This window comes from Xiphophorus couchianus, chromosome 9, assembly GCF_001444195.1.
Source record: "Xiphophorus couchianus chromosome 9, X_couchianus-1.0, whole genome shotgun sequence".
NCBI classification, from domain to species: domain Eukaryota; kingdom Metazoa; phylum Chordata; class Actinopteri; order Cyprinodontiformes; family Poeciliidae; genus Xiphophorus; species Xiphophorus couchianus.
In genome coordinates this window covers 16038210-16064401 of record NC_040236.1, presented here as the reverse complement: position 1 = coordinate 16064401, position 26192 = coordinate 16038210, and the positions used below count along the sequence as shown (strand labels likewise).

Here is a 26192-nt window from a genome sequence, read left to right as displayed (position 1 = left end):
ACATCGCATGCAGCCTGTTAATTTATGTCAGGCTGCGATGATCCAACAGAAACACTCCTCAATATTTATACAGTAACAAATGTGTAGTAACAAGCGCATCACATGACGATAGATATATTTATCTGTCAGGAAAAAACTGCTTTTAAAACACTTATTGGACATAACAAAACACACAAAATATAACTATAATAACAACATACCTTATTGTCTTGCATGTCGCGGTTGGCTCCATTCTTCAGAAGCACAAGAGTAGCCTCCACATTGTTAACTGCAGCTGCCCAGTGTAAAGCAGATTTACCTAAACGTTGATAAAAAAAATTTGTTAAATAGACATTATTTTTTCAGATGACATTTAAAATCAGATCTCCATTTCTACTCTGCTTTTTAAAAATTCAGCCAAAATATGAACAATATGACTCAAAAAGGTGTGTAAATGTTTATATTTTCCTGGTTCTTCTGAGATTTCTGTAGTGAAGTCCTTGACTCCTGATATCAGCAGCATGCTTGAATTTTTTAGCTTAGATGTCCTGTCTAACAGGGTGGCTGCAGGTAGCTTGTTCTGCTGCATTCCAGTTGCACTCAGAATTGGCCACTCGTTGCATCGACAGTAACAAGATGTGGTGGAGCCTCTTAAAAATGGCGTAATCCCTCTGAAGTCGCATTTTGGTTGATGAACCTAATGTTGTAGCCCGCCCTGCTCACATACCAACAACCACATTATCATTTGTTGTCCTACCGTGGTCATCTACAGCATTGATGTCGGCGTGGCAGTGGATCAGCTCTTCTACCATGCCCTCCACAGCGAGCCGTGCTGCCAGGACCAGTGGCGTCGTACCGTCGTTCATCCTGGCGTCCAGTTCTGTAGCGCGGTTACGGATCAGAATCTGGAAAAACAAACATAACAATACGTGAAGAGAACAAACCTGGGGAAATTTGTCTTGGACTATACAAAGCTGATACCACAATTAAATACACTACAACGACACTGCAATTAATAGCATGATACATTAAAATGAGCTTGATAATTTCCATTCTGATGATTAATATTTTTTTGTAGGGAAATTTTATTTTAAGAGACTTCGTAATTCATTTTTTATGGTTTCAGTTCATTTCCATTTTATTTGTTACTATAGGCTGTGTTTTATTTTGGATATATTCCAGTTCCTGTGTTATGTGTTCCTTATAAAATTAAAGTTTACTGGTCTTTGAGAGGATGAACTTGCATTATTACACAATTATTATATATATTACTTGAAAATGGTCACAAAACAACATGATCATTTATTGCAATAATTTCTGCGATAAATAATACATTTGTTATCATGACAGGCCTAATGACTGTCTTGTCCTGTCATTCTTCACTTTTGTGTTTACTTGCAAATACTTTTCCACATTACAAACACTGCAGTGTGTTTTATTGGGATATTTTGTGACAAGATCAGTGCATGTATTTGTGTCGAGTCCCCTACTATATCTAGAGAATATAATTAAAATTCAGTGAAACAAATTTCCTTCAGATCTCTCCTATTTAGTAAAAAGAGTCCATCTGTTTCAGCAATTTTGAAGCTCTAAATCCAGCTATTAGAGCAACTAAAATAAACTGAATTTTGTGGTTGTAACATCACAAAATCTAAAAATGTTTTTGGCTTTTTCAGGACTTCTCGTCCCTCAGGTAAATCAGGAAGCTGATTTACCTGAAAGACTCCTTGTGCGTCGGCTGCCACGGCGGCGTGAAGCGGCGTTCTGCCCATGTTGTCATGAGCGTTGGGATCCGCTCCGGCGTCCAGCAGTCTCTTGGCAGCGTCGGCCCGAGCGTAGCGGGCAGCCAGGTGGAGAGCGGTTTCGCCTGTGCGGTCAGTCTGAGCCATCAGATTCGCGCCCTGAGCGATCAGATCCGAAATGACACTCGGTCCCGGTTCGTCTCCTCCGCTCTCTTCTTCCTCGTCTCCATGCAGGCTGCAGTCCGGACCTCCACCGTTACGCAGGGACGCCACCATCAGCGGGGTGAAGCCATCTGAGTGAGGAAAGAGGAACATTAAGAACTAAATGCACGTGCTCATACTTCAGCTTGTAAAATGATAGAAAAAGTGCCGTCTCACCAGGTCCCTTGACATTAACGTCCAGACAGTCAGCATCTAAGTCAGCCTGGGGAGGAGTGAGAGTGATGTCTGCAGCTTTGTGATGCTGCAGGGTCCATTCTCTACGGTCGATACCTCCATCCATTGGGATGGAAAGCAGAGGCTTGTCTTCAGTCTGGAAAAAAATATAAAATTTGAAACAAAACCCACACCTTAACCATCCACGGCCCATTACATAAGAGTCATCATCTACATACTCTTGGCTTTTTGGATGGAGTTTCATCATCGAGCCATCTCTGACTCTGACCTCCATCAACCATGCTTCCATCATGGGTCTTGAAATTCCTAACACAAGATGAAAACATATTTTATAATAAATCAGCAATGCTGTTACTGAAATGAATCACAAGTTTCTTATATGTTGGGGTTCACTTGTAGTTGATGTGAATATTGACTCACTTCATGTCAAAGTCGTCCTGTCCAACAGGCTCTCTCCTCTTGTCATTTTTAGTGGCGAGGAAGCCATCGGGGAGCCACAGAACTCCATGTTTATGTTTCTTCTTGGCTGCCAGCATCCCCAGCACCAGAATCAGCAGAACGATGAGAGCAGCAACTCCAATCAGGTACAGATATGGTGGGGGGGGCTTTATTATTGGAGCACCTGTTTTTAAGAGAAGGGTAGATATACTGGTAGTTGTAATTTTTATTCATCCAGTTCAGGATAATCAGAGACATGATTAAAGGAGTTATGTTACTCCTCTCATAAAATGAGGAAGTGAAGACACTTTACTAAAAAAGAACAGAAAATGTGAGATGTCTTTGTGTTGCCCTTTGTTTTGTCTGAGAGTTGCCATTTGCCCTGTGTCCTTTCCTCTTTTTTTATTTTATTTTGTTAGAAACTGTGTAATACTCACTTTTAACCCAGAAAAGGAATTATAACAAACTTGGAATCCAGAGATTCTAGTTTATTAGTCACTTATTTTTTAGAAACTCTGGAGTACTCATTATTTACATATAGAGAGACTCCTATTACAGCAACCCAGAAAAGGAATTAGAACGAACTTCGAATCCAGAAAAAATTCTTTCAGAACAGGAACATTTAGTTTTTATTGTTACTAGTCTATTTACTTTGGAACAACATTATTAGCTTTTTCTTCTTTTGCTCTTTCTTTCAGTTTATTTTGTTTGTATTTCCTTTTAAATCCTGTAAAGCACTTTGTATTGCTTTGTTGCTGAAAATGTGCTATATAAATGAAATTACCTTTACCTTTACCTGTAGAGAAGCAAAACACATTTCAGAGAAAGTGTTGTTTATCAAAAGAGAAACTGTTCAATCATATTGCACATGTGTGATGGTAGATCTACTTACTCTTAACAGACACTAGTGGGTAAGGCAGGTCGGCCTTGATGTGAGCCGCTGCAATAAAGGAGGCGGCTATAGAAGTGTTGGAGAAGCAGTTGGAGGTGGAGCTCTTGGAGCATTCACGGTTATCGATGTTCAGGTGCACCACAGAGCTGCATCAACAAAGGTCAAAACACCAAACTAGTCAGCAATAAAATATCAACTGATTATTTTAACCCATTGATTAGGGAACTACAAAGTTCTTACACACTGTTGAACTTTTACACTGTCATGTAAAAGTTCAACAGTTTTCCAGACTGAACTTTTCACAGCTCTCCTTAACATCCATTCAGAAACATAAAGTGAATCATTTATGGCAGATAACTCTACAGAAGGAAGTATGTGAGGAAGTTAAGGAGGGAAAGGAAAAGAAAATTATACAATGAAGGAAATATTGTGGGAGTAAGGAGGAAAGCCTATGAGATTAGAAGGATCTCATAGACAAAAACATAGGAGGAAGGAACAAAGTAGGCAAGCAATTGCAAATATAGGAGGATGGAAGTAAGGACACAGGAAAGCATAGTGGAAAGAGGACATAAGTAAGGATACAAAGAAGGGAGGAAAATAGAAGGAAGGATAGATGATAACATCTACACAAAGGGAGAAGAAATTCTGGGAAAAAAACAAACATATTTCTCCAAAGTTGTTTTTTCTTTTCTTATTTAACCAGATGTTTGTACTGAAAATAAATTCTGTATTTTTCCGTTATTGCCAGACTGAGCAGAAACCCCGGATAGTGGCATTTCCCATTATAAGCCACTCTTACCCAATAACCTCTCTGGCCAGCTCCCGCTTCCTTCTGCTTTGGTCAGTCTGTCTCTGCTCTCCATAGTAAGGGTACACCATTGGCTCCTCGTTCTCGTCCAGCATCACCCGCACGTTGGTGTGGAGCAGGGCTCCCAGGGAGCGCAGAAAACCCCTCAGATCTCCCAGCAGCTCCTTTGGCTGCAGTAGGACCACAATAACCAGCTTGCCTTCCGCCAAATCAGCCGGTACGTTGTTAGAGCAGTCCAGTCCGTCCCATCCACAGGCCTCTGTGTAGCAGCTATTGTCACAGATACCATTTCCAAAGTGGTCTTTGCAGTACATGTCATACCTTAAAAACACATGGAATGTTTTTTTTAAATTGCTTTAAATAATTTTGGGGTTTTTTATAGATCATCAAGAGAAAAAGGAGGAGAGTGACATACTTGCATGGGCTTGTGTGGACCTCCATGCATTCAAAGCTGTCAAAGAGACAACCAAGGTTGTCACACTCCTTGTCACACTGTCCGTTCTTAAAGAGATCCCAGCAGGGAACACTGGCTGTGCAGTTGAACCACGGCTGCGGCCAGCTGAGCGAGCAATCGCCTCCATCCCACTGGCATTCATGGTTGTTGCATTGCTCGTCACACACGTTATCCCCTAGTCGTACCTCACACTGTATGTAAGGGCATCTCAGAGGCCCAGGCACTTTGTTCTCACAGAATCGTCCGAAGAAGTTGTCGGGACACCGGCAGCTGTGCTGAAACGGGTTGGACGGGTCTTTGACACAGACTCCTCCGTTCTGGCAGAGCACTGAGCACATCTGCTCCTTCTCACAGTGTGACCCGCTGAAACCCGGCTGGCACTGGCAATACAGTTGTCCTACTGGTGACTTCATGCAGCGGCCGCCGTTTTGGCAGCTCAATCTTGCACAGTTGAAATCCTCTATTTCACCACAGCTGAATCCAGAAAAGCCCTGTGAAACACAGTGTTACCGCTGAGTTATTATACTGATATTTCATAGGCTCAGAAAGCACCGAATAAGCTTGTAGATTATTTTCCAATGACTGCCACTAGCTGGTCCTACAAAAGAGATTCTACTTTACCTGAGCCATGGTTTAGTCCTCTGAAGCAAGCATGAAAATATAGAGGCAGCAAGAAGTTAGGGTAGACAAACAAAAGTTGTTAGTAAAAAGAGAGAGAATGACAAATAGCAGCAAAGGAAAAGAAAATAGCTGACAGCATTGTCACCTTTAGCCTGAACTCATGATACACAAACAGAAAGTAGTAGTGTTGCTAGGGCTGAAACTATTATTCAGATTAATGGTGATGAATCGATTACTGAAAAATTCATCAAGTAAATTAATAATAGATAAATCATTAACTGAAGAATATAGACTCTAAAAAAGGCCATTTGCTGAAAGAACACACTTAAAGCAATAATTACGTCAAAACTGTCCAAAAATGTATACATTTTAAAACTGACATAAATATACACTTGTCTGTAAATATGTTCTACCCAAAACTCCACAAGTGACGTAGTTTTAGCTTCACCTGGTTCAAATTTTGCTCAATAAATCTATTAAATATCTTTTGTAATCCAACTATTATCAGTTCATCCAATATCAGTAATCAACAGATCAGCTCTACACTGTATCAAAAAGACCTGAGTTCTTCACATGCTGACATTTTAGGCAGTTAAAATTGTTTAATTGCATGTTTAATATACTTCTAATATTGTACACAAAAGGCTTAAGCGGTAAAATGAAAAATCTGCAGAATATACCAATTTTTTATCCAATGAATTGTGAGAATAGTCAATAGGATAATTGATTACTAAAATAATCAGTTGCAGCCCTAAATGTTACATGAATGCAGGGTTCCTTTGATGAGGAGAAAACAGTGGTTAGAAATAATTATTTTAAGTTAAAAGACCATTTTTCTGTTGCCACCTTAAATACTTTATAGACAAAGCAAGCTAAAATGCACCAGTGCAAACCTTTAAGTACAGAGTAAAGATACTTATCTTAAGTTAGCTATGAAACAGATTTTAATATAGAATTTTTAGAATTCATGCAGAAATACTAAGAAAATAATAAAAAACCTTTTTGGTTTCTTAAAACAGAAAACTTTGAATTGTATTCAGTTAAATAAATTAGTTTACGAGCATTGAAAACTTGTAATATTTATATCGCACAATGATGGAAATAAAAGCAAAATTAAGAATGACTTACAGGGGGACATGTGCAGGTGTAGCCGTGTACTGAGCTCATGTTCATGGTGCAAACGCCGCCATTACGGCACGGCTGCGACACACACAGATCCACCATCGATTCACAATGGCGACCTAAAGGAACAAGGAGGAAGAAACAGACCCACGAGAAGGTTAAGAAATAACCAGCAACAAAAGGCAGAAAGGTCAATAGGGACTTGCGTGATGCTCTCACACCAACAACAGAAAATCGCTCTACTTGTGTACCACCAGTTTGAGCAGGTAAGATGCACGTACCTGTGTATCCAAGGCGACAGAGACACTGATAATCATTGACCAGCTCGATGCAGTCGAGGCTGCCAGCAGCACTGCAGGGTCCAGACTGGCATTCATTGACGTCGCCTTCGCAGTGTTCCCCAACGAACCCTGGAGGACAGGAGCAGGTGTAACGGCCCACGCCGTCAACACACTGTCCTCCGTTTCTGCAGCGCGGCTCAGAGGAGCCTGGACTGGGGGCGCAGTCATCCTTGTTCACCTCACATTGGACTCCTGCAGAACAGCGAAAAGATCTTACTTCACACATGCACCATGTAAAGCAAATCTTTCAGAGAGGATTTTACACGAACTTCATGCCATCTGTACAGCCGAAATGTAAGAGTCAAAGCTCCAGACACCAGCAGAGGGTGGTGTGGTTGAACTTTTCTCCCATCACATTCAAACAGAAGAAATGAATACACATAAGATAAAAAAAATCCTAATAATATTAGTTGTAAGATAACCTATATAAAGACATAAGGCTTTCAAAAAAAGACACATAGCTGAAATCAGATATTTATGTACACTGTATTAATAGAAACAAAGTTTTTTTTTCCACTGTCTGACATTAAATCAGGCTAAATTTTTAGGTCAATTAAGATTAGAAAAATTATTTCTATTTACTAAATGGAATAATAATGAGTGCAATATTTTGTTTGTTTGTGTTTTTTTACTTTATTTTTTCAAATTCACAATTTTAGAAAACAAACTCTTAAATTTTGATTACAGTTTGCAAAAACACTCAGGGAACAATACTTTCACTTTCTAATGAGACTAAAACTAAAGTGTTTGGAAAAGATCTTTTTTAGCCTGAGAAATGTATGAAACCTTCTGATTTAAAAAAAAATTAATTCCCCTGCTCCTTATCCTGGGATTTAGCAAAAACAAATAATTTAGCTAATCCAAACAGACCTAAAACAATCAAGCAGGGTTTAGACCTACCATGTGTTCCTGATGGGCAGATGCATGTAAAGCGGTTGATTAGGTTGATACATCTTCCTCCGTTGAGGCAGGGCTTAGAGTGACATTCGTCAACGTCATACTCACAGTTCACTCCTTGGAAGCCTGATTTACACTGGATACAATGAAATGAGGTTTATTTATTTATTTATTCTTTTTTTTCACCCAACAACCACTTTCAGAGATGTGCAGAGAAAAAAAAGAGGTATATACTCACTACACATTCGTATGTGCCCTGATAATCCTTGCATGTAGCGCCATTTCTACAGGGATTCGACTGGCACTCGTCCACCATCTCCTCACAGTAGCTGCCAGTGTATCCTGACTGGCACTTGCACTGATGGGAGTTCCCCACATTAACACAGTGACCCGCATTCTTACATACATGCTCCACTACCAAACCTACAGTAATGTAGACAAGGACAGAAATGTTTAGAATATAACTTGGAACAATGATATTGAGCAGAAACATCAGATTTAAGATTTTCATAGAAAACGGGTAGTTCGCAGATAAAACAGTTGTTCATGCATAACACTGGCATAAATTGCCAATTGTTTTGAAACTGAAATAATCCCTCACCGCTCCTGGCAGCATAGTCCTGACAGGACATGTTGGGGACATCACAGTAAAGTCCTGTCCACCCCATCTGACAGCGGCAGGTCCAGGATGTAGCTGTCTGAGAGCAGGTGCCACCGTTCTTACATTTCACCTGGTTGCACAAGTTTACATAGTTCTGCAGAAAAAAAAAATAATAAAAGATCTTTTAAATGTAAAGATGACAGCACAAAGTAAACAAAAAATACCCAGACATCGAATATTTTGGAAAAAACTAATCATCCCTTTATAACTGACAAAATATCAGCTGATTCATCATCCAAACAAAAACTGAACAAACATTTCTCATAGTACACCCTAACCATCGCTGTAATATCTTAAATTCAACAAAATGTTCATTTATTTTGTTATTCTCAGCACTGAAGCTAAAGTTTTTGCAGCACCTCATTTTCAAACAAAGCACTTTACCTGACAGTTCTGTCCACTGTATCCCACAGGACAGGTGCAGCGGTAAGTCCCCAGGCCGTCTGTGCAAGTGCCTCCGTTTTTACAGGGCTGAGAATCACATTCGTTGTGCTCAAACTCGCAGAACGTTCCGTAAAAACCATGCCGGCAACGGCAGGAAAAGGTATTAATGTCATCAATGCAAGTTCCGTTATTGAGGCAGGAACTGGAGAGAAAAATAACAGGAAAGTCATTTTTTCTTAAATATGAATTTAGTGTAAATTTGATGTCTGTGAAGGATTAACAGCAGAAAACTTTTTCTCTATCGTAACATCCCTTTTGTATGGATAAAAAGTTGATCAACTGGCTCACCTCTCTGTGCATTCAAGAATGTTGTGTTCACACTGGATTCCATTGAAGCCCGGCAGGCACCTGCACACGAAGCTGTTCACGTAGTCACGGCAGACGCCTCCATTCCTGCAGGGCTCGCTGGCGCATTCATTCACATCAGTCTCACAGCGATCACCTTCAAAACCCGCGCGGCAATCACAGGAGAAACTCGCCACTTTGTCCACACAATGGCCTCCATTCAGGCAGGGGTCTAGTCAGGGCAGAATAAGGGAAATAGAGGTGATTTATGACAAAAATTATCATTTAAATACAATATAGAATTCACTTCAGCCTTCAATTATCCCTTCAGAAGCCTCAGCAATATCCTTATGCTACTTTTGCTGTATTAAAAGGCTATTGTTTTTCCTAAAAAACAACTTTGTAGTACAGTAAACAAAACAGCCTTAAAAGGATTGAAACATTCATAAATATGATAGTTAATAAAAATGTGTTGTTTAGATTCAAGTAATTTTGAAGGTCTGTTTAAATTGACAAAAATATCAGTAAATAATGTTTACAACACTTTTTTGGAATCCTAAATCTTTTGTCCTCTTTCTTAGAATTTAAAAAACATTTTTCATCCTACATGTATGATGCACTTGCTTCAGTTTTCTGCACGCAACATTAAAAGAGAAATTACCAGTACAAGTTTTATTTAGGTAACTGTGCAAATGAGGGGAATACATTAGCTTGAGTGAAACTCACTTGGTGAGCAGTCATCTACATTTATCTGACAGTTGTGTCCACTATATCCAAGTTGACATTGACACACGTAGCTTCCTGCGGTGTTAGTGCAGCGGCCACCGTTCAGGCAGGGGTTCTTCATGCATTCGTTCACGTCTTCATTGCAGAGTTTTCCTATTTATATAAATAAACTCCATTAGCAAAGCCAGCAGCATTTAAGTTGTGCACCACATCACATGTCTGTCTCAGACAGGTACCTTTCCAGCCAGAGCGACATCGGCAGGTAAAAGAGGTGTAATCTTGAGACGGGAGGCAAACCCCTCCCCTCTCACATGGATGAGAGGCACAGGGAACCTGCTCCACCTCACAGTGTTTTCCTATTGTGGCACAAAATATGTACAATCAAACACTTTTCACACAATAATAAAGAAGCTCAAGCTGCCTCATTTGCTTCTGACAAAGCTTGGATTTACATGGTGATGTAAATGTAACATTTCTAACCTGTGAATGGAGGATTACACTGACACGTGTAACTGTTGATTCCATCTCTACAAAAGCCGTGGTTCAGACACGGCCCTGATGCACACTCATCTATGTTCTTCTCACAGTTGACCCCTAACGAGGCAAGAAATAATTCTGCTCAGCTTTCGCATCTCCTTGTAGTCACCGTTTTAGAAGAATGCTTTCATCTAACAACTACTTTATAAAGCCTTCATTGACTATCCTGAAATACACACTGGTTAATGGGAACATCATTCCCAGGTTCCAGGGAAGTAATATTTGCCTAATCAATTCATAGCTCTACCTCTGAATCCTGGTTTGCAATGACAGGTGTAGCCATTGAGCAGATTCTGGCAGATGGCCCCATTTAAGCATGGATTCGGCAGACACTCGTTCTTCTGCTGTTCACAGTGTTGCCCGATCCAACCGGGCTTACACTCACATCGGTACCTTGATGAGAGAAAAAACAATAATTCAGACTGTGAAGTCAGTTAAAGGCATCGGTTATCTGTTTCCTTAGCTACTAGTCATGTGTGAATATAAAGTCAGTTTAATGTAAAAATGCAAAAGTGTGAAAAATATTGAAAGTTTAAGAAACAGATTGCTATTTGAATCAATAGTACGAAAAGGTACAATCAAAACATCTAGACAAGATGGGTTGATGGTAGCTAACAGACTGTTCCTTTAGGTGGGACAGACTCATTGTTCAAGTTTCTTTATCCTCGTCATGTCCACAGTCAAGACATCCATGTCATTAAATAACGACAAATGATGATGACATTCATTTGAAATTTATAAATATGTTTTTACAACTGTTGTTTTTGTTTGCAAGAACAACCAACAAGATGAACAGAACTTCAAAAATTGTCAGAAAATCAGTTTCGACATTGGTTTTTAAAAATGAATATTAACTAGAATAAAGAAAACAGACAGTAAATTAAGAATAGAATAAGCAAATTAATCCCTAATTATAAAAAATGACCAGATTACAGGAGTACTATTCACTACTTAAATGACTTCAGATGGCAACTGGATGCACTTCGATAAAATAACCTGAATCTGTCTCTTGATCTCAATAGGAGGAGAAGAGTCAATACATGTTCAGGCTGTTGTAATTAATATTTTTAAAAAGTTTATTATAATTTAGCAAATGCAATTTACTCTTATTTCTGCTTTCAATCAATCATTACTTTCAGACATAATTTCCAAAGGGAAGATTTATCATATGTAAAAGGAGCATATAATGCAACTATAACATTTACAACAAGCAGAAAGCAAATATTAATTTAGTGTACAACTAATGTTCCTATTGACATTGAAGCCCAGGAATCAGTGGTTTTGAGTACCCGTGTTGCTGCTCGATGCAATCTCCTTGTACACAAGGCTGGGAAGCACAGTGATCAGTTCCTGAAAGGCACAGCGGGCCGTAGGTGCCGGGTGGGCACAGGCACTGGAACCCATTCACTATGTCCACACAGGTTCCCCCACTCATGCATGGGTTTGAGTTACACTCATTGATGTTGACATCACACTGATCTCCTGTTGAAGAGTTATTCAGGTGTAAGTCATACTGAAAAGTTCAGTAACATACTTGGACTAAAACTAAATTGATTATTATTAGTGATTTTACTCAGGCACAAAGCAAACACATACCTGTGTATCCAGGGGAACACACACATTTGTACTCATTGATGCCATCTTGGCACTCTCCGTGCTTACAAGGGTTGCTGGCACAGTCGTTCTCATTGATCTCACAGTTCACACCTGAAGAGAAAAGAAATGCAAAGATGACAACAGTTTAACTAAGACATTACTGCTGTTACTGCAAAAGCTTCATGTTGATTGGCTGATGACCAATGCAAATAAAGGTTGGAGTTTGAGAAAACACTAAAAATCTTACTGTGGAAACAGACTTTATCTAAGATTACACCACTAGAGGGCGTTGGACTCAAAGTAAAGCGCATTTAGCAAGACCTTATAAAAGGAGAACTGAGACAGACTAAGTAGCACACAGGAATGTTGCAAGCACAACATAAGTGCTTAACATTATTAAAATGCTTAGTAAAGGTGAAGTGAGAAATGGGATAGAGAAAGAAGGGGACGGCACAGCAGAGAGGAAGTGGAGCATAAAATCTAATAGGGTGACCTGACACTAGGCTTAGTGAAAACAGCACCAGTTTTAATGGTGCTACTGAACCCAATAATCCATACAGCTTTTACATTGGTGGCACTTGTTTCAAGCAACAGACATTTAGATTTCTAAACATTCAACATGCACCACAAAGTTTTGAGTTCTCCAACAACAAATTGGAAACACATTTTCACAAAGTTAGCGTTTAAGAAAGTTCTCCATTAAACTGTTCAAGATAGAATGCATGAGGTGAATTTGTGCATGTGAGCTTTAAATGGAGAGAAATATATTATATACTTAGTGGCAATAGGACTTTCATCAATGTTTTCTATGCTTAAGGATTAATAATCCACTAAATTCTACTAGCTTTTTTCTAACAAAGATGACACAAAGCATCTAATTACAACTCTTACTGCTATAAAGATAATCAAGGATTTGGTGTGGATTTGGGCAAATAATGTTTAAAATACCTTCATTTTAACAAGAAAATGTGATGCTATATTAACTAAAAACCTTACTTAAATGCCAACAATAAAGAATTTAGGGTCATAAAAACTAACCAATACTTAAAGTATTAAACATTAATAAATCAGAATATGCATTTCCCTTGCTTTTCAAAGTACATAAGTAATTGAAAAAAACCCAAACATTTTTGACACAAAAGAGTCTTGTGCAGCAAACAGCTAATAGTACTGTTTGGCAGTCTGACTGGCAGAAAACCAGCAGGTGAAGCTGGGAAGCATCTTCCTCTACACTATCAGGGCCGGCATTCCTCAGGGCTGTGCTCTCTCACCACTCTTCTTTTATCCCTTCAAAAAGGACTACACCTCTGTGGTGTAATCTGTAAAACTCCCAGTTTCCAGATGACTCCACTGTTAGTGGTGTGATGGTGATGAGTCTGCATACATACGGGAAAGAGGTGGATCTACTGGTCCACTTGTGCAGTCAAAACCACCTGGAGCTTAACCCTCTTAGGTCAGTAGAGATGATGATGGACTTCTGGTGAATATTCTCCACTCTCTGTCCTCTCAACAACAATATGTCTACAACAGATCACTTCCATATCCTAGGATCCATCCTCATGCACAGATACTGTTCAGAAGAAGGCCCAGCAAAGACAGTACTTCCTGTGGCAACCTAAGACCCACCATCCAGGACTTGTACAGGTTGAGGGTAAGGAAAAGAGCAACTAAACACTCTGCAGACCCCAAACAGCACTAAATAGCACTGTCTGTAAAGCTGTGGCAGAGACAGTTTCTTCCTCCAGACTGTTTCTCTCATGAACAATTAACAGTGAAAGTACCCACATGCCTTGCATATTCACACTAATCCAACCATGTCTTCCACTTTTGTAAAAACACTGTATGTACACAAAATCACTGTTCATATACTCATATCTAAAATACCTTCACTGAGGAAAAAGTGGAAGTCAAAATCAAATTCCTCATTTGTATTCACCAACTTGGGGAATAAAGCTGATTCTGAATAAGTAAAGGTAGCTTTTTCTAACAAAAACAAGATATTCGGTAACTGTTCAAATGGGCCAATCACTTACCTGAGGTTCCTGATGGACAGTTACACTGGTACGCATCAACCAAGTCAATGCAGCGCCCTCGATTTTGGCACGGGTTGCTGAGGCACTCCTGGACCTGGATGTTGCAGATGAAGCCGGTGTAGCCAGGGTTGCACTCACAAGAGAAGGTGGCAATGCCATCCTTACACACACCGTGATGACAAGGTGGTGGATGGCAGTCATTGATGTTCTCCTCACAAAGCAGACCAGCGAAGCCTATGAAGAAAAGTTCTTGTTAAAGTGAAGACACAAGGAATTGAAATAGTTTTCCAACTGAAGCCAAACGTGACATTCGCCTTCACCTTCTGCACATTCACAATCATATTGATTGGGTCGATCGATACACTTGGCTCCATTTAAACAAGGCGTACTGGAGCACTCATCTATGTCTATTTGGCACATATCTCCGCTGAAACCTGAGGACATTTTATAGAAAAACAAGTTGAAGTAAGCAATGTACTAAGCAAATTCTAGAAGACTTGGATCTGTCAGAGAAATAAGTGAAAACAGGTTTGTGTCAAACTGACCTGCTGGGCATTGGCAAATGAAACGGCTGACCTGGTCCACACATTTACCCTGGTTCAGACAGGGAGAGCTCAAACACTCATTCACGTCAATCTCACAATGACTCCCCTCAAATCCTGTAGGTATTAGGAGAAGCAAAAAATAATAATTATGTGAGTGGATTTACATCAAGCTGGCCCCAAAATAGGCACAAAAACAAACAAAAATACTGTATTTTTTATTATTAGTTTTTCCTTATTTCTTTTTTAAATGAACCACTCCACCTGTATCACTTTACTATTCCAAACAAAATGAAAGTGGTTTCATTGCGTTTAGTAATATAACCAAGTTAAAAGTACTATCTTGGCAGACTTATGTTGTCTGGATGATTTCTAAGCAAAAATATGAAAATGCTTTAAAAGTCACAAAACATTGCAGATTTTGTTGATTCCTTTAAAATCAGCTTAGGACACTTTTATTCAGACAAAGCTTTTAGTTAAATGTTCTACTTCTTGTTTTTATCAGTTGTTCTTACTGTCTTAAGGCCACATCAGAATCTCCATAAACCACCTTGTGATTTTATCTATGAAAGGTGTAGCATAAATAAAGTTGCCTTGCTTTATTACTTACAAACAAAAACAAAGTCTGACTATTTGAAAAAGCTTCATTTAAGGTTTCTTTTTGAATTTGTGTGGTAATTTTCAGCTTCTTAAGAAGTTACCGGGCATGCAGATACAGGTGTATTCCCCGATGCGATCCAGACATGTGCCATCATTCAGGCAGGGGTTGGAGGCACATTCATTGACATCTTGTTCACACCGAGGCCCTGAGTAACCTTTGACACAGTTACAAGTGAAGGAGCCATCAGTGTTCACACACTGACCGCCATGCTCACATGGGTTAGGACCTGTTAATGAAAGAAAAAAACAATTAAAACCACACAGAAAAACAAAGAGCAGAAAGCTAAGCAGGAAAATATTTCCAGACGCTGTCTCACCAATGCTGCATTCATCTCTGTCTCTGTTGCAGGTATTGCCTATATATCCCGGTGGACAGTTACAGTTAAACATCCCAGTGATGGGGTTGGTGTCGCAATGTGAGCCCTCTCTGCAGGGGTTACTGATGCAGGCATCGTCTCTATGGCAGAGCAAACCTGACAAAAACAACATGTTAGAAACATTTAGTACAAATTGTCTATGTGAAGAAGAAAACAACAAAACTTTTGAAACGACTGTTGAAATTCCTGCCTGTGATTTAATGGGGCTTTTGCACAGAAACATCCTGCATTGTTTTTAAGGTTAAACTCCAAAAAATGAGCCATCAGTTAAGATCACAAAGATGTAAGTATACACTGCGTTATGTAATTTCTCTATTTGGCATGGGCTGGTCGCCAGTATCAAAGTTATCACACAAGGTTCTGTAGTGATGCATCTGCATCTCCTCTGAATGAAACAAGGCTTATGACTTGATTACAGAAGGACAAATTTGGAAAGAAAGACAGGGGCTGTCATGGTGTGAAAACTACAAGAGTGCGATCTATCACTCTAAATGTGTATAAAAACTAAAGTTTTCAAACTACAAGTGAAAGATCTGCTGAGCAACCGACCTACCAGGACCTACCAGAGTAGATAACCTAATTAATTAACTAATCATTGATTCAGACTGGATTTTAGATAGAGTTTGGCCGCATAATTGTTCTGTTAAATGTATAGTATGTTGATTTATCTCTACTTTTAGGCTTTAGCTTCTGTGTTTTTGTTTTGATGCTTGTTACTATTGTAAAGCACACTGCTGTTTGCAATTTCTATGTAAGCAAAGTTTACGTACTTAGTTACTTTACTAACATTGCCTTCTCAAACCTTTGTTCCTCAATAAAGAGGGAACAGTAAAACAGAGCACAATATTTAGTCATTTTGGTTAAGCCTAAATCAATAATAAAATATTAAATAAATGGTCTAGATAAAATCATAACTGTAATGACAAATATTTCACACTATTCTAGATGCAAGAGGAGAAATTATTTTCTGTTTGAAATGTATGAATGTAGCTCATGTTATACATTATATAGAGATACTTTTGATGTTTTTTATAGGTCCATGCCTAATTTCAAAGCAGTGTCATCAGTTTTCTAAGTTAATAACTATAACTGTGTTTATTGGTTCCACTAAATAGACAGGAATACTATTTCAACAATATCTCCAAGAAAAAAAAGAAAAATAAAATCAGTATCAAGTTGAAGTGACAGAATACTCTTTTCAAAGGAAGAGTTAAAATCCATATCCAAGTATTTCTTTCACTGTCTTCTTATTATAACACACCTGTCTTTCCTGGGGGACAGACACAGATAAAAGACGCAACACGGTCGATACAAGTGGAGCCCTGGCTGCATGCGGCTGTCGCGCAGTCATCGATGTTCTCAGAGCAGTCGGGGCCGCTCCAGCCGTTGACGCACACGCAGACGTAGCCACCGATCAAGTTGCTACATGTACCGCCATTCTGGCAAGTATTTGGCTGCAGCCGACACTCGTCCACATCCTCTGTGCAATGCTGACCTGTGGATGGGAAATGAACACAGAAGAAGACGTGTTAAAATAACACTCTGGGTACCAGCTTTCATCATAACTGAGGTAAGTCGATTTCTGGTGAAACAGCATAACTCACTTCCAGAAGGAAGTCACTTTGGACAGAGATTGAAAATATATAATAACTGAACTTTCCCACAGTGTCCAACTTTCTATTAGATATTTATTCCTTTGATTGTGTTTCTGCAGGCTGGTTTTAAACTCATGACAGGCACTTGAAAACAAGTTCAGATATATAATTTTTTTTTTACGAACAGTGGACATGTTTCATTCAGAATATCTTTGTACAGATATTTTAAATTACTACAAATGTATAGTTTTAAATAAATATTTAAAGCCATGACTCAAAAGGACATGTCAAGTCACAGACCAGACCTAGGAATGAGATTAATTTAATCCCAACTACAGATAAACATAAGATTCTCTTACCAGTCCACTCTGGAGGACACTGACAGTTGTAGGTATTGACTCCATCTATGCATGTTCCTCCATTGGCACACTGATGGCCAGGACAGTCGTCAATGTTGTTCTCACAGTTAGTTCCATTAAAACCTGGGATCAATGAAATACAGTCATTTATAAAGATGTGGAGCACATCGATTCAATGGTGTGTCCATGAAGACAAAAAAAACAACTGTTTTGAACATCGATTTTAGAATAAAGTAAGTCCTGGTGCAGTATAAACCGTACAGGAGTGTGTTTGCTGTTTCCACAAGCTAAATGTAACAGGCTGCTATGTGGCTAATACAACAAAGATCAAGATCAAACTGTTTGCACTGCAAACAGCACAGAGTAACAATTAAAACATTCAAATATGACTGTTATTTTTTCATAAATACCAATTATAGTGTAACAGTTTTTAGTTTTTTCTTCCAATGTGTGGTGGCAGGTGTGCTAGGATACAAACTTAATGGTCCTACCTGGAAGGCAGTGGCATGAGTAGGTTGTTTCAGAGGTCTGGTGGCAGGTGCCTCCGTTTAGACATGGCGAAGGTGAGCAGGGGATGTATGAACTCTCACAGTGAAGACCCGTGAAGCCTGGCTTACAGACACACCTGTAGCAAAAGCACAGATCACTTCATTCAATAAACTCCTTCAAACTCAGCATAATCTGTCTGCTATTCCTTCAAGAAAAAACATGTGGAAGTAGCGACGTTTTCACGTGATCACTGGAAACTCACTTGTAAGAGCCAGGGGTGTTGACACACTCGCCTTCATTCTGGCAGGGAGAGGGTGTGTCTGCACATTCATTTGTGTCATTAAGGCAGCGCGGACCATGGTAGCCGGTGAGACATGAACAGGTGTAGCTGCCACCAGGCAGAGAGCTGCACCTTCCTCCATTGCCACAGGGACTGGAGAGACAGCTGTCCTCATGCTCACAGCGTGGACCTGGAAATTGGGGGAAAAAAGCGCTAAACGTTGGTGCTTTAGCTGTCATTGGTCTCGTTAGAAAAAGTGACACTCTACAGATGTTGAGGGATTAGACATCAAATCTGCATACAGTTCCTCAGGCTTAAAGGGGCTGTATTATCGATTTTCCAGGCACATGATACCATTTTACGGCACAATCACATAATTATGTTACCTTCAGTTGTTTTAAAATGTGTCAAAGCAACACTTTAGTTATGTCTTTCATCAGGGGATAAAATTATAAGATTATGTAAAGCTCAAAAAGTCGATTTTGCATAACACCCCTCCTGCCATTAAACTCATTTTCAAAGAGATAGATGGGAAAGCGCTGGCTACCTGAGTAAATAGCCCATTAATTAAGAGGGAATGTCACATTGTTAGACTTGTGCTATAATAAGCAGAACACCAAAAAAAATTCAATTTTCTGTACAACAAACATGTTTATTTGAAAATTATAACAAAAATTGAGTTCTCCAATTTTGCTGGAGAACTCTAAGCAATCAATAAATATTTATTTACTATATTATAGTTAAGTTAATTATTACAGCTGTAAATATATGTCATATTGTTACAGCAGTAGTGGGAGTAATTATTTTTTTGTTTGATGTGAAAGTTTACATGTATTGTGGTACGAAAGGCTGTCATAGAGTCATCTGTGGCCCCTGACTAATTTGTATCCATTAGTATGTTCTAGATTTCTCAGTAACTTTGTATTGAGGTAATAGGTTGGTGAAAGTGGTGAAGATGGACAAATTATGAGAGTTTGTGCTTTGATGGGGCCTAACGCAAAAGAAAGTCAGATTTTTTCAGCCAGATATTAAGCGTAGTGATGACTCAACAGTGTGACATTAAAGGGGATAAAGGCAATGGATTAGGCAATCAGAGCAGTTTCAAAATGTTTGATGGAATTTCCTGAACTGAATCTTTGCTAATAAAGCCCTTTTTCACTTCATAAACTCCCTTCTTCTTGTGACACTTCCAAAAAAAACACAGCTGAAACAATATAGGGAAGTTATCCTTATGATACGAGCAATGCCTCTGTCAGCAAATTAAAAACCATTAGTCCAGAATGAACTGCTTTAAAACTTCAGAAGCAACAAAAACTAAACAAAAATAGACAGCTGGGTTATCTTTCCTTGTATCAAATAATTCTGGGAAGTGATGAAAGAGCTGATTAAACATCATCTCACCTGTCCATCCTCTGGTGCACTCACACTTGTACTTGACAAGGGACAGCAGGGTACAGACCCCCTTGTTGGCGCATGGGTTGTTTGGATAACACGTGGAGTTTTGGGGAGTTTGGCAGCGCTGTCCGGTGTAGCCAAGAGGGCAGGTGCAGGAGGCGCTACCGGGAACAGGAACCCCAGCTGACATGGACACAGAACAGTTCCCCCCATTCAGGCAGTATCCTGGTTGACAAGGGTCCTTGTGCTGACAGTACTCTCCCAAATAACCTGGAGCACACCTGTATACACAGAGATAAAAAACATAGAAATTATCAATCAAACGGACAAAATCACAAAGGAATTAAAGCTAACCAGCACTCAGTGCAGACAATGCAACAAGAAAGCATGAATTGAAGTAGCAGACAATCGTGCGTGTGCTTTAAAGAGACGCAAACAGACAAAACAAGAGTGAGTTTCAGTGAGGTGGATGTAGGACACCACATCAGACAACTGCTGCCAAATGCTGCAAGTATCATCTGCAAAACAAATCCTGTTCTAAAACACACATCAAAGAGCACCAGTGAATACTTGTGTCTAATTACTCTCTTTACACATACTGCTCTTTAGGCTGCTATAAAGTGGCCTAAAGAGCAGTATGTGGGGAACCACATCCCTCTAGGAGAGTTAGAAAGAAAGTGGTGTTCAGTTAGTTCAAATATTTAAGGGGTAAATGATTTTGCTTATTAAAAGTCTTCTTATGTTTGTTTTAATGGTTTGTATTTTGCTATACAAAGTTAATTCAAACCCCTATGCCTGAAGAAACTGACAGGCATAGGTACCCTAACCCAAAAATTGCAACAGGTAGTATTTTGAATTCAGAGGTGTTGCCCCAAGAACCTCTCTTAGAGAAACTAGGGAGGCAGAGTTCTGTGAAAGGGTTAAATCTAGGTCATTGATGACAAGGAGAAGTTGAAAAGCAGAAGGATGTGGAGTAAGGCTATATGGAAGTTGTTGTATGTGCCTGGCAAAAACTATAAACAACAAGAAAACATTTCCAAAGAGTGATCGGGCAGCAGCATGGATCCTCACATTAACACTTCATAGCAAATTTCTCACCACAACGTATTTTGCTCAACCTAAAAAAATCTTGTCTTTTACTCTTTACAGCTTACAAAATCACATTCGCCATCCTTTTTGGTTCGATTTTGCTCTTTTTCAGTAAAGTGATTCATCCACATGTAGGGCAGCGTGGAGACATTTATAATATTGCACAATGTGTCCACCAGGGATCTTATCTGAGACAATGTTCCCTTTGTGACTTTCTATTCCTCTGTTTTTTCACAGCTACTCCCACTCCCCACTCTCACTCATCACTTCTCTATGCGAGGCCGTTTTTGGTCATAGATAATACAAAAAATAAGTAACAAAAAATATCTGCAGTCAGGTAGTTTCCTTCGTGTGCTGCATAGATTCGTCATCTTTGTGTCGACAGTGGCACATGGCAGACATGCTGTCTGGAGACCGTGGGCGACAGCGCGACCTGCTGCCTCTCTTTGAGGCCTCTAAACTTTCCTCCCTTGAGGAGCTGAGGTAATGCAATAGAGGGCAGGCATACACATCGCAGGAACTAACACACACGTACACAAGGACACATTAACACGTAATTTTAAATCATTTTACAAATAAACAGGTTTATAAAATGTAAAAATAAATAAATAAATAATAATAATAATAATAATAAGGAAGAGAAGCCGAAAACAGGAGTGTAACGTTTAAATGAGGTAGTGGAGAAGAAAATTGTGTGAAATTCAATCTCACACTTAACTTATAGTTAGAAATTGCTGCTCCACCCCAAAGCAGCTTGAAGCTATTAGGTTGTAAGCGCATGAGAAAGGAGGGGAGCTATGAATCACGTCAAACCGAAGGCCCACAGATCGATCACATCCTAGAAGCTTCTGCCTGGTACCATGTGTGAGTCACCAGAAACATCTTCACAACAAACATCTGACACTGAAGTCCCAGTCTAAAGGAGCTTGTTTACAGATGAAATGCACAGACAGACACATAAACAGACCTAAAAAAAAAAAAGTACAAAGCTATGTGGTTATTTTGATGGTTTTCAGTCTCTTTAGGCATGGATGCACAGATAAACCAGAAAGACGGTAATCAGATCATTTTTAATTAATCAGCTCTCAGTTATCAGCAGTTAAACTAGAAAGCACTTGTGCGAGTGCGTTCACTCATAAGGTCATTGTAAGAACATTCCTGGCAGAATAAGAAAGACGTGCACAGCTGCAAAACAAACCTATAATTGTAATAAAAATTAAATTTTTTTGAAGAAAACACTAAGTGTTTGGATAAAACAGTTAAAAAGTTAGGAAAAACACAACCATGTGGAAAAATATCACACCTCATTAAATATTATTTTCATCCATTAAACAAGGCGTCAACAAACCCTCAATGCCCTGATAGCTAGTGTTTCCCGCTTTGGCTGAAATCAATTCCATCTATGAGTTTCTGACATTGGTCAAGGCCCCGGTGGCACATCCGGCTTTGACTGGACCCTTTCAGTTTCTTACTTTTCAGCCAGTCCTTGATGAGTTCACTGGTATAAATTAGGTCATGTTGCAGGGTTCAGTTCTGCTCCAGCTTTTTTTTCTTTAGCTTTTTGATAGATGGTCCTCAACCCTCAAATACAATGTAGATTTTAAAGGTAGATTTTATGCTGAACAAGTTCTCTTCCTTGGTGACTAAATGATTCAGTCTTAGACTTGTCTGTACGAAAAAGTTAAATGTGAGGTTTTTAGATTCTACAAACATGTACTTTCATGTCAACAATAGTAAGAGTCTGCTGTCGTGGTTGAGCTTTACTGGTTGTTCAGGTCCAACTATGTTGACATAAGCTGCTACAATCTTCCTTATGAACACCTCAGACAGCTCTTCCAATCTCACCATGAAGGTCACTCTTACTTCATCAGTCAGGAGCACATCAAACTGTGTGTCTGAGCTTTACTGGGCAAACCTCCTTCAAAACGCACAGTAACGACGTTCTAATCATGTGAATCTATTGTGAGAGGCCTGTTTGTGATTTTAGCCACTTTACATGGGAATAAACGTTTTGGTGTCCGAACTTATCCTTCATCAGAAATTTCATTACTTTGTTAGATTTTACTGAATGTTCTAGCCTTTTTCTTTACTTGTATTATTTTAATTTTACAGTTATGCTAAAATTAATATAAAATATCCATATGTCTAAACCTCTACAAGCTAACAAGCTAAGAAATAAAGCAAAATCCTAGAAAGTTATATTTGTTTTGTGTCAAATATTTGGGACCTATAAATAATAATCCAAAGAACATCATAAGCAGTATTCATGGAAATATGATTTGAAAGTCTAAACAATTCCCTTGGAACATAAATAGTGTTGTGAAGTCAGCACACAGGCAGGCAAGATGATAAATTAGAGATGTGAAATCTTCAAAAACAGGACAAACTTCAAATTAGACACGGTCACACTCAATCTTCCCCATCTGTATCAGCTGGTCTGCAGCGCAACTCCTCCACAACACGAGTATTCAAGATGACACATAAACACACTTTCCTCCCCAGTCTGACTCCCCACTGTAAACACAAACACAGCTTCATCACGATGTCACAACAAGACGGCCATCCTGGGAAATAAGCTCGCTCGTTTTTGTTCAGACCACCTCTGTGCCCTCTGTCCCAGAGTAATGACACGGCCTTCTGCCCTGCAACATAAATCACATTAGCAGACTGTCACACAAAGAGCCCCATGTCCTGGTTAATACAAGGTTTACCTTTCATCACTTAAAACTTTTTTTTTATTTTGGTTTTGTTTTTTTAAAGGTGGGAAACAGCCAAAATCTTCAAAGTAAGACAATACCACCTCATCAGACCTAATAAACTAAAATATTCTTTAAATCACTGGATTTGCTGGTGATTTATTGTGTATTTAATGAGGGTTTTTTAAGGAAGTAGAGCTCAATTGCTAAAACATCTGTTCTGGAGGTCTCTTTGAACTCAGTCCCACCTGTCAAGAATTAGTTGCCTGTCATGGATTTTTGTGAAAATTTAAAAGTGCTGACAGGAAAGATGCATGGTAGGCTCTATTAAAATTAAATCGCTGCTATCTAACCAGTGTTGACAGAGCTAAACGCAGTGGCGTCAGGAAGCGATACCCTGTCCTTCAGGTTTCGCAGCCAGATAGAGAGCTCATTATTAGCCGCTGGCTGTATCACCAGAGCCCGAGGCAAACAGACAAGGCTGTGCATGATTCACATTATTGTCAGGGAGTGGTGTCTCACAGAGGAAGCTCTAACCAAATACTCTGTCACATACTCTGTGGTTAAAAACAACACAGGACCCAATGTGATTATTTTGACAAATTTCTAAACACACAAAAAAGTCAAATATTTTCTCACAAATCATTAGTCAGAAACCTTTACAATACCTTTACTTTTATAAAACAGACTGCCAGAGAAAGACTTTGCTACCTCACTCATCTATGGCTTTCTTTGTTGTACTTCATGAGGACTTTTTCCCCCCTCTTCTTTTCTCCGTCCCTCGTCTCATGCCGTTTCCTGCAGCCCCTCTTTCCCTCTCTTTCTCAGTCCTCTCCTTTCAAACCCACTCTTGGGGTGTCAGGTTTCTACAGCTGGTTCACATTAACGCCCCCATCTCATGCGCACCCTTCTTCTCTCTTTTTCTGTGCTCCTTCATTTTCTTCATTCCCCTCCTCTACCTCATGCTGACCTCTGCCTATCCTGGCAAACAGTGGGGGGTTTTCAGTGAGCAGTGAACTAAGCCATCTAATATCAAAATTTCTTTGTTCCCCACTCCTTTGTCTTAAGATTTTCTTCAGCCTAATTATGTTTTTGTTGCTGCCAAATCTTCCCACCTACGTCTGCATTCTCAGCTACAGTTATGTCACCACGACCTCCTCTTGCTACTTTTCCTTTCTCAGCTACAGTTAATAACTTGTTCAACCCCTGCGGCCATCGTGAAGACTTGGTGTTAGAGAAACAAGACGGAGTAAAAACCAGCTCAAATTTCAATCCCCGGATCATCCCCTTACTTGGCTGGAGCAGAGGTAGCCTATTCACTGAATGTTTGTGCAAGGCTGCATGGAGATCGAGCTTTGTACAATATTTCATTTCATGTAGAAAAACACTAATAAAGCAAGTATTAGAGATGAGGCAATCAATCAATGATCAGAGCCAGACAGTATTTCCTCAACCAGATCTGACTGGCGATCAGCAGATCAAATACTTGTATCATTTTCATAGAATACTAAATGCACCAAAAGCAGTTTTGATCCATAAATTAATTAAAAACAGCTGTATTTAGTGCTGTTTTTGAGAAATAAGCTAATTATTTTAGTGGTTTTAAACCTCTTTATTGGCTTTGATTGTTGATCAGCAAGTCTAACACTGAGAAATTAGATTTTCTATCCAATTCATAAAATGCACCACAACTAAAACCTTTCATTATTTGGGTCTATAAAAGCATCGACCAACAGTATGTATTTTCAAGCACTTCTCGAAAAGTAAAATAAAGCTCTGGAAGCAGTTGTTTTGATGTGTAAATGGAGATATCAGTGTGATTCATTCATTTTATGTTGGATTCAAAATTATTGATTAATAAAAAGGTTGCATCACATGAGATTTTTCATTTAAAGACAAATTCCATTCTGGTAAAAGTTGGAAATGGCACAACAGACCTCAAACAACACCCACTAGAGTGCGGGACATGAAATGCGTGATTGGTGAATTAACATTTGTAGCTACACTCACAATGTGATGCTGTTGTTAAAAAGTTACTGGGGATGTATAACATTTTGAAGGACTTACGCTAAATCATGTCGAGTTCATAGAGATGCGTAGAGTTATCTTCTTCAATCAAGACATAAATGTTAAGCCCAGTAAATAAGTAAATGCATACAAATCAGTGATATATTTTTTTTTCTTAGGTGTATCACCCTAGAAGTTTACTGCAGTGGCCTTTGCTTCTAAACAGGGCATATGCAATAAAATGTCCAACAACAAAATAATTTGAAAACTTTGAAAATCTTAAAGACCTCGAGTGGTTAAATTCAGACAGCAGGGCCTGCTGAATAAATGAGGAAACAAAATGTAATTTTACTTATATATTGAACTTCAATTGTGGGTCTTTTTTATGATTTGGAGGTGAATTACCACCACATTATGATTTACCAATATTTTCTTTTCATTCTGACACAAAGTGGAGGAGGGTTGGCAACTATCAAGGTTATTCAAAGTTACACAAATCAAATGACGGCAAAAGATAAAGTAACAAATGAGATGGAACTAAAGAGCCAACTAAAGTAAAGAGAGCGCGAGACATACCAGAAAGAGAAGGAAGTAGGGCAGGCAGACTAAAACCATCAGTGTTGACCGAAAAAAGGAGTGTCGAGTTGGGTGGAGTTCACACAAGCATCAAGTGGTAAAATCACAGGCCATGTTTAGAAATGCACCCATAAAGACTCATCCAAGCTGCCATG

The 26192-nt window shown here is 39.2% G+C and overlaps 1 protein-coding gene across 1 annotated transcript in view; it reads right to left on the bottom strand.

Moving 5' to 3' along the window:
- The window catches only part of notch2 (notch receptor 2), a 51960-nt gene that overhangs the window by 3203 nt on the left and 22565 nt on the right, over positions 1-26192 (bottom strand). The window contains exons 3-34 of the mRNA XM_028028011.1: positions 19676-19950; positions 18257-18464; positions 17997-18130; positions 17506-17628; positions 16813-17046; positions 15492-15647; positions 15216-15401; positions 14518-14631; positions 14293-14406; positions 13973-14206; positions 11940-12050; positions 11633-11825; positions 10591-10736; positions 10287-10400; positions 10043-10162; positions 9807-9959; positions 9084-9312; positions 8736-8937; positions 8292-8445; positions 7929-8113; positions 7694-7826; positions 6734-6985; positions 6459-6571; positions 4671-5200; positions 4247-4576; positions 3448-3593; positions 2538-2739; positions 2336-2423; positions 2100-2253; positions 1695-2014; positions 737-884; positions 201-298 (exon numbers count right to left, since the gene is read on the bottom strand). Of these exons, the coding sequence (XP_027883812.1) occupies positions 201-298; positions 737-884; positions 1695-2014; positions 2100-2253; positions 2336-2423; positions 2538-2739; positions 3448-3593; positions 4247-4576; positions 4671-5200; positions 6459-6571; positions 6734-6985; positions 7694-7826; positions 7929-8113; positions 8292-8445; positions 8736-8937; positions 9084-9312; positions 9807-9959; positions 10043-10162; positions 10287-10400; positions 10591-10736; positions 11633-11825; positions 11940-12050; positions 13973-14206; positions 14293-14406; positions 14518-14631; positions 15216-15401; positions 15492-15647; positions 16813-17046; positions 17506-17628; positions 17997-18130; positions 18257-18464; positions 19676-19950 (5899 nt within the window). The remainder of the gene's footprint in view (positions 1-200; positions 299-736; positions 885-1694; positions 2015-2099; positions 2254-2335; positions 2424-2537; positions 2740-3447; positions 3594-4246; positions 4577-4670; positions 5201-6458; positions 6572-6733; positions 6986-7693; positions 7827-7928; positions 8114-8291; positions 8446-8735; positions 8938-9083; positions 9313-9806; positions 9960-10042; positions 10163-10286; positions 10401-10590; positions 10737-11632; positions 11826-11939; positions 12051-13972; positions 14207-14292; positions 14407-14517; positions 14632-15215; positions 15402-15491; positions 15648-16812; positions 17047-17505; positions 17629-17996; positions 18131-18256; positions 18465-19675; positions 19951-26192) is intronic.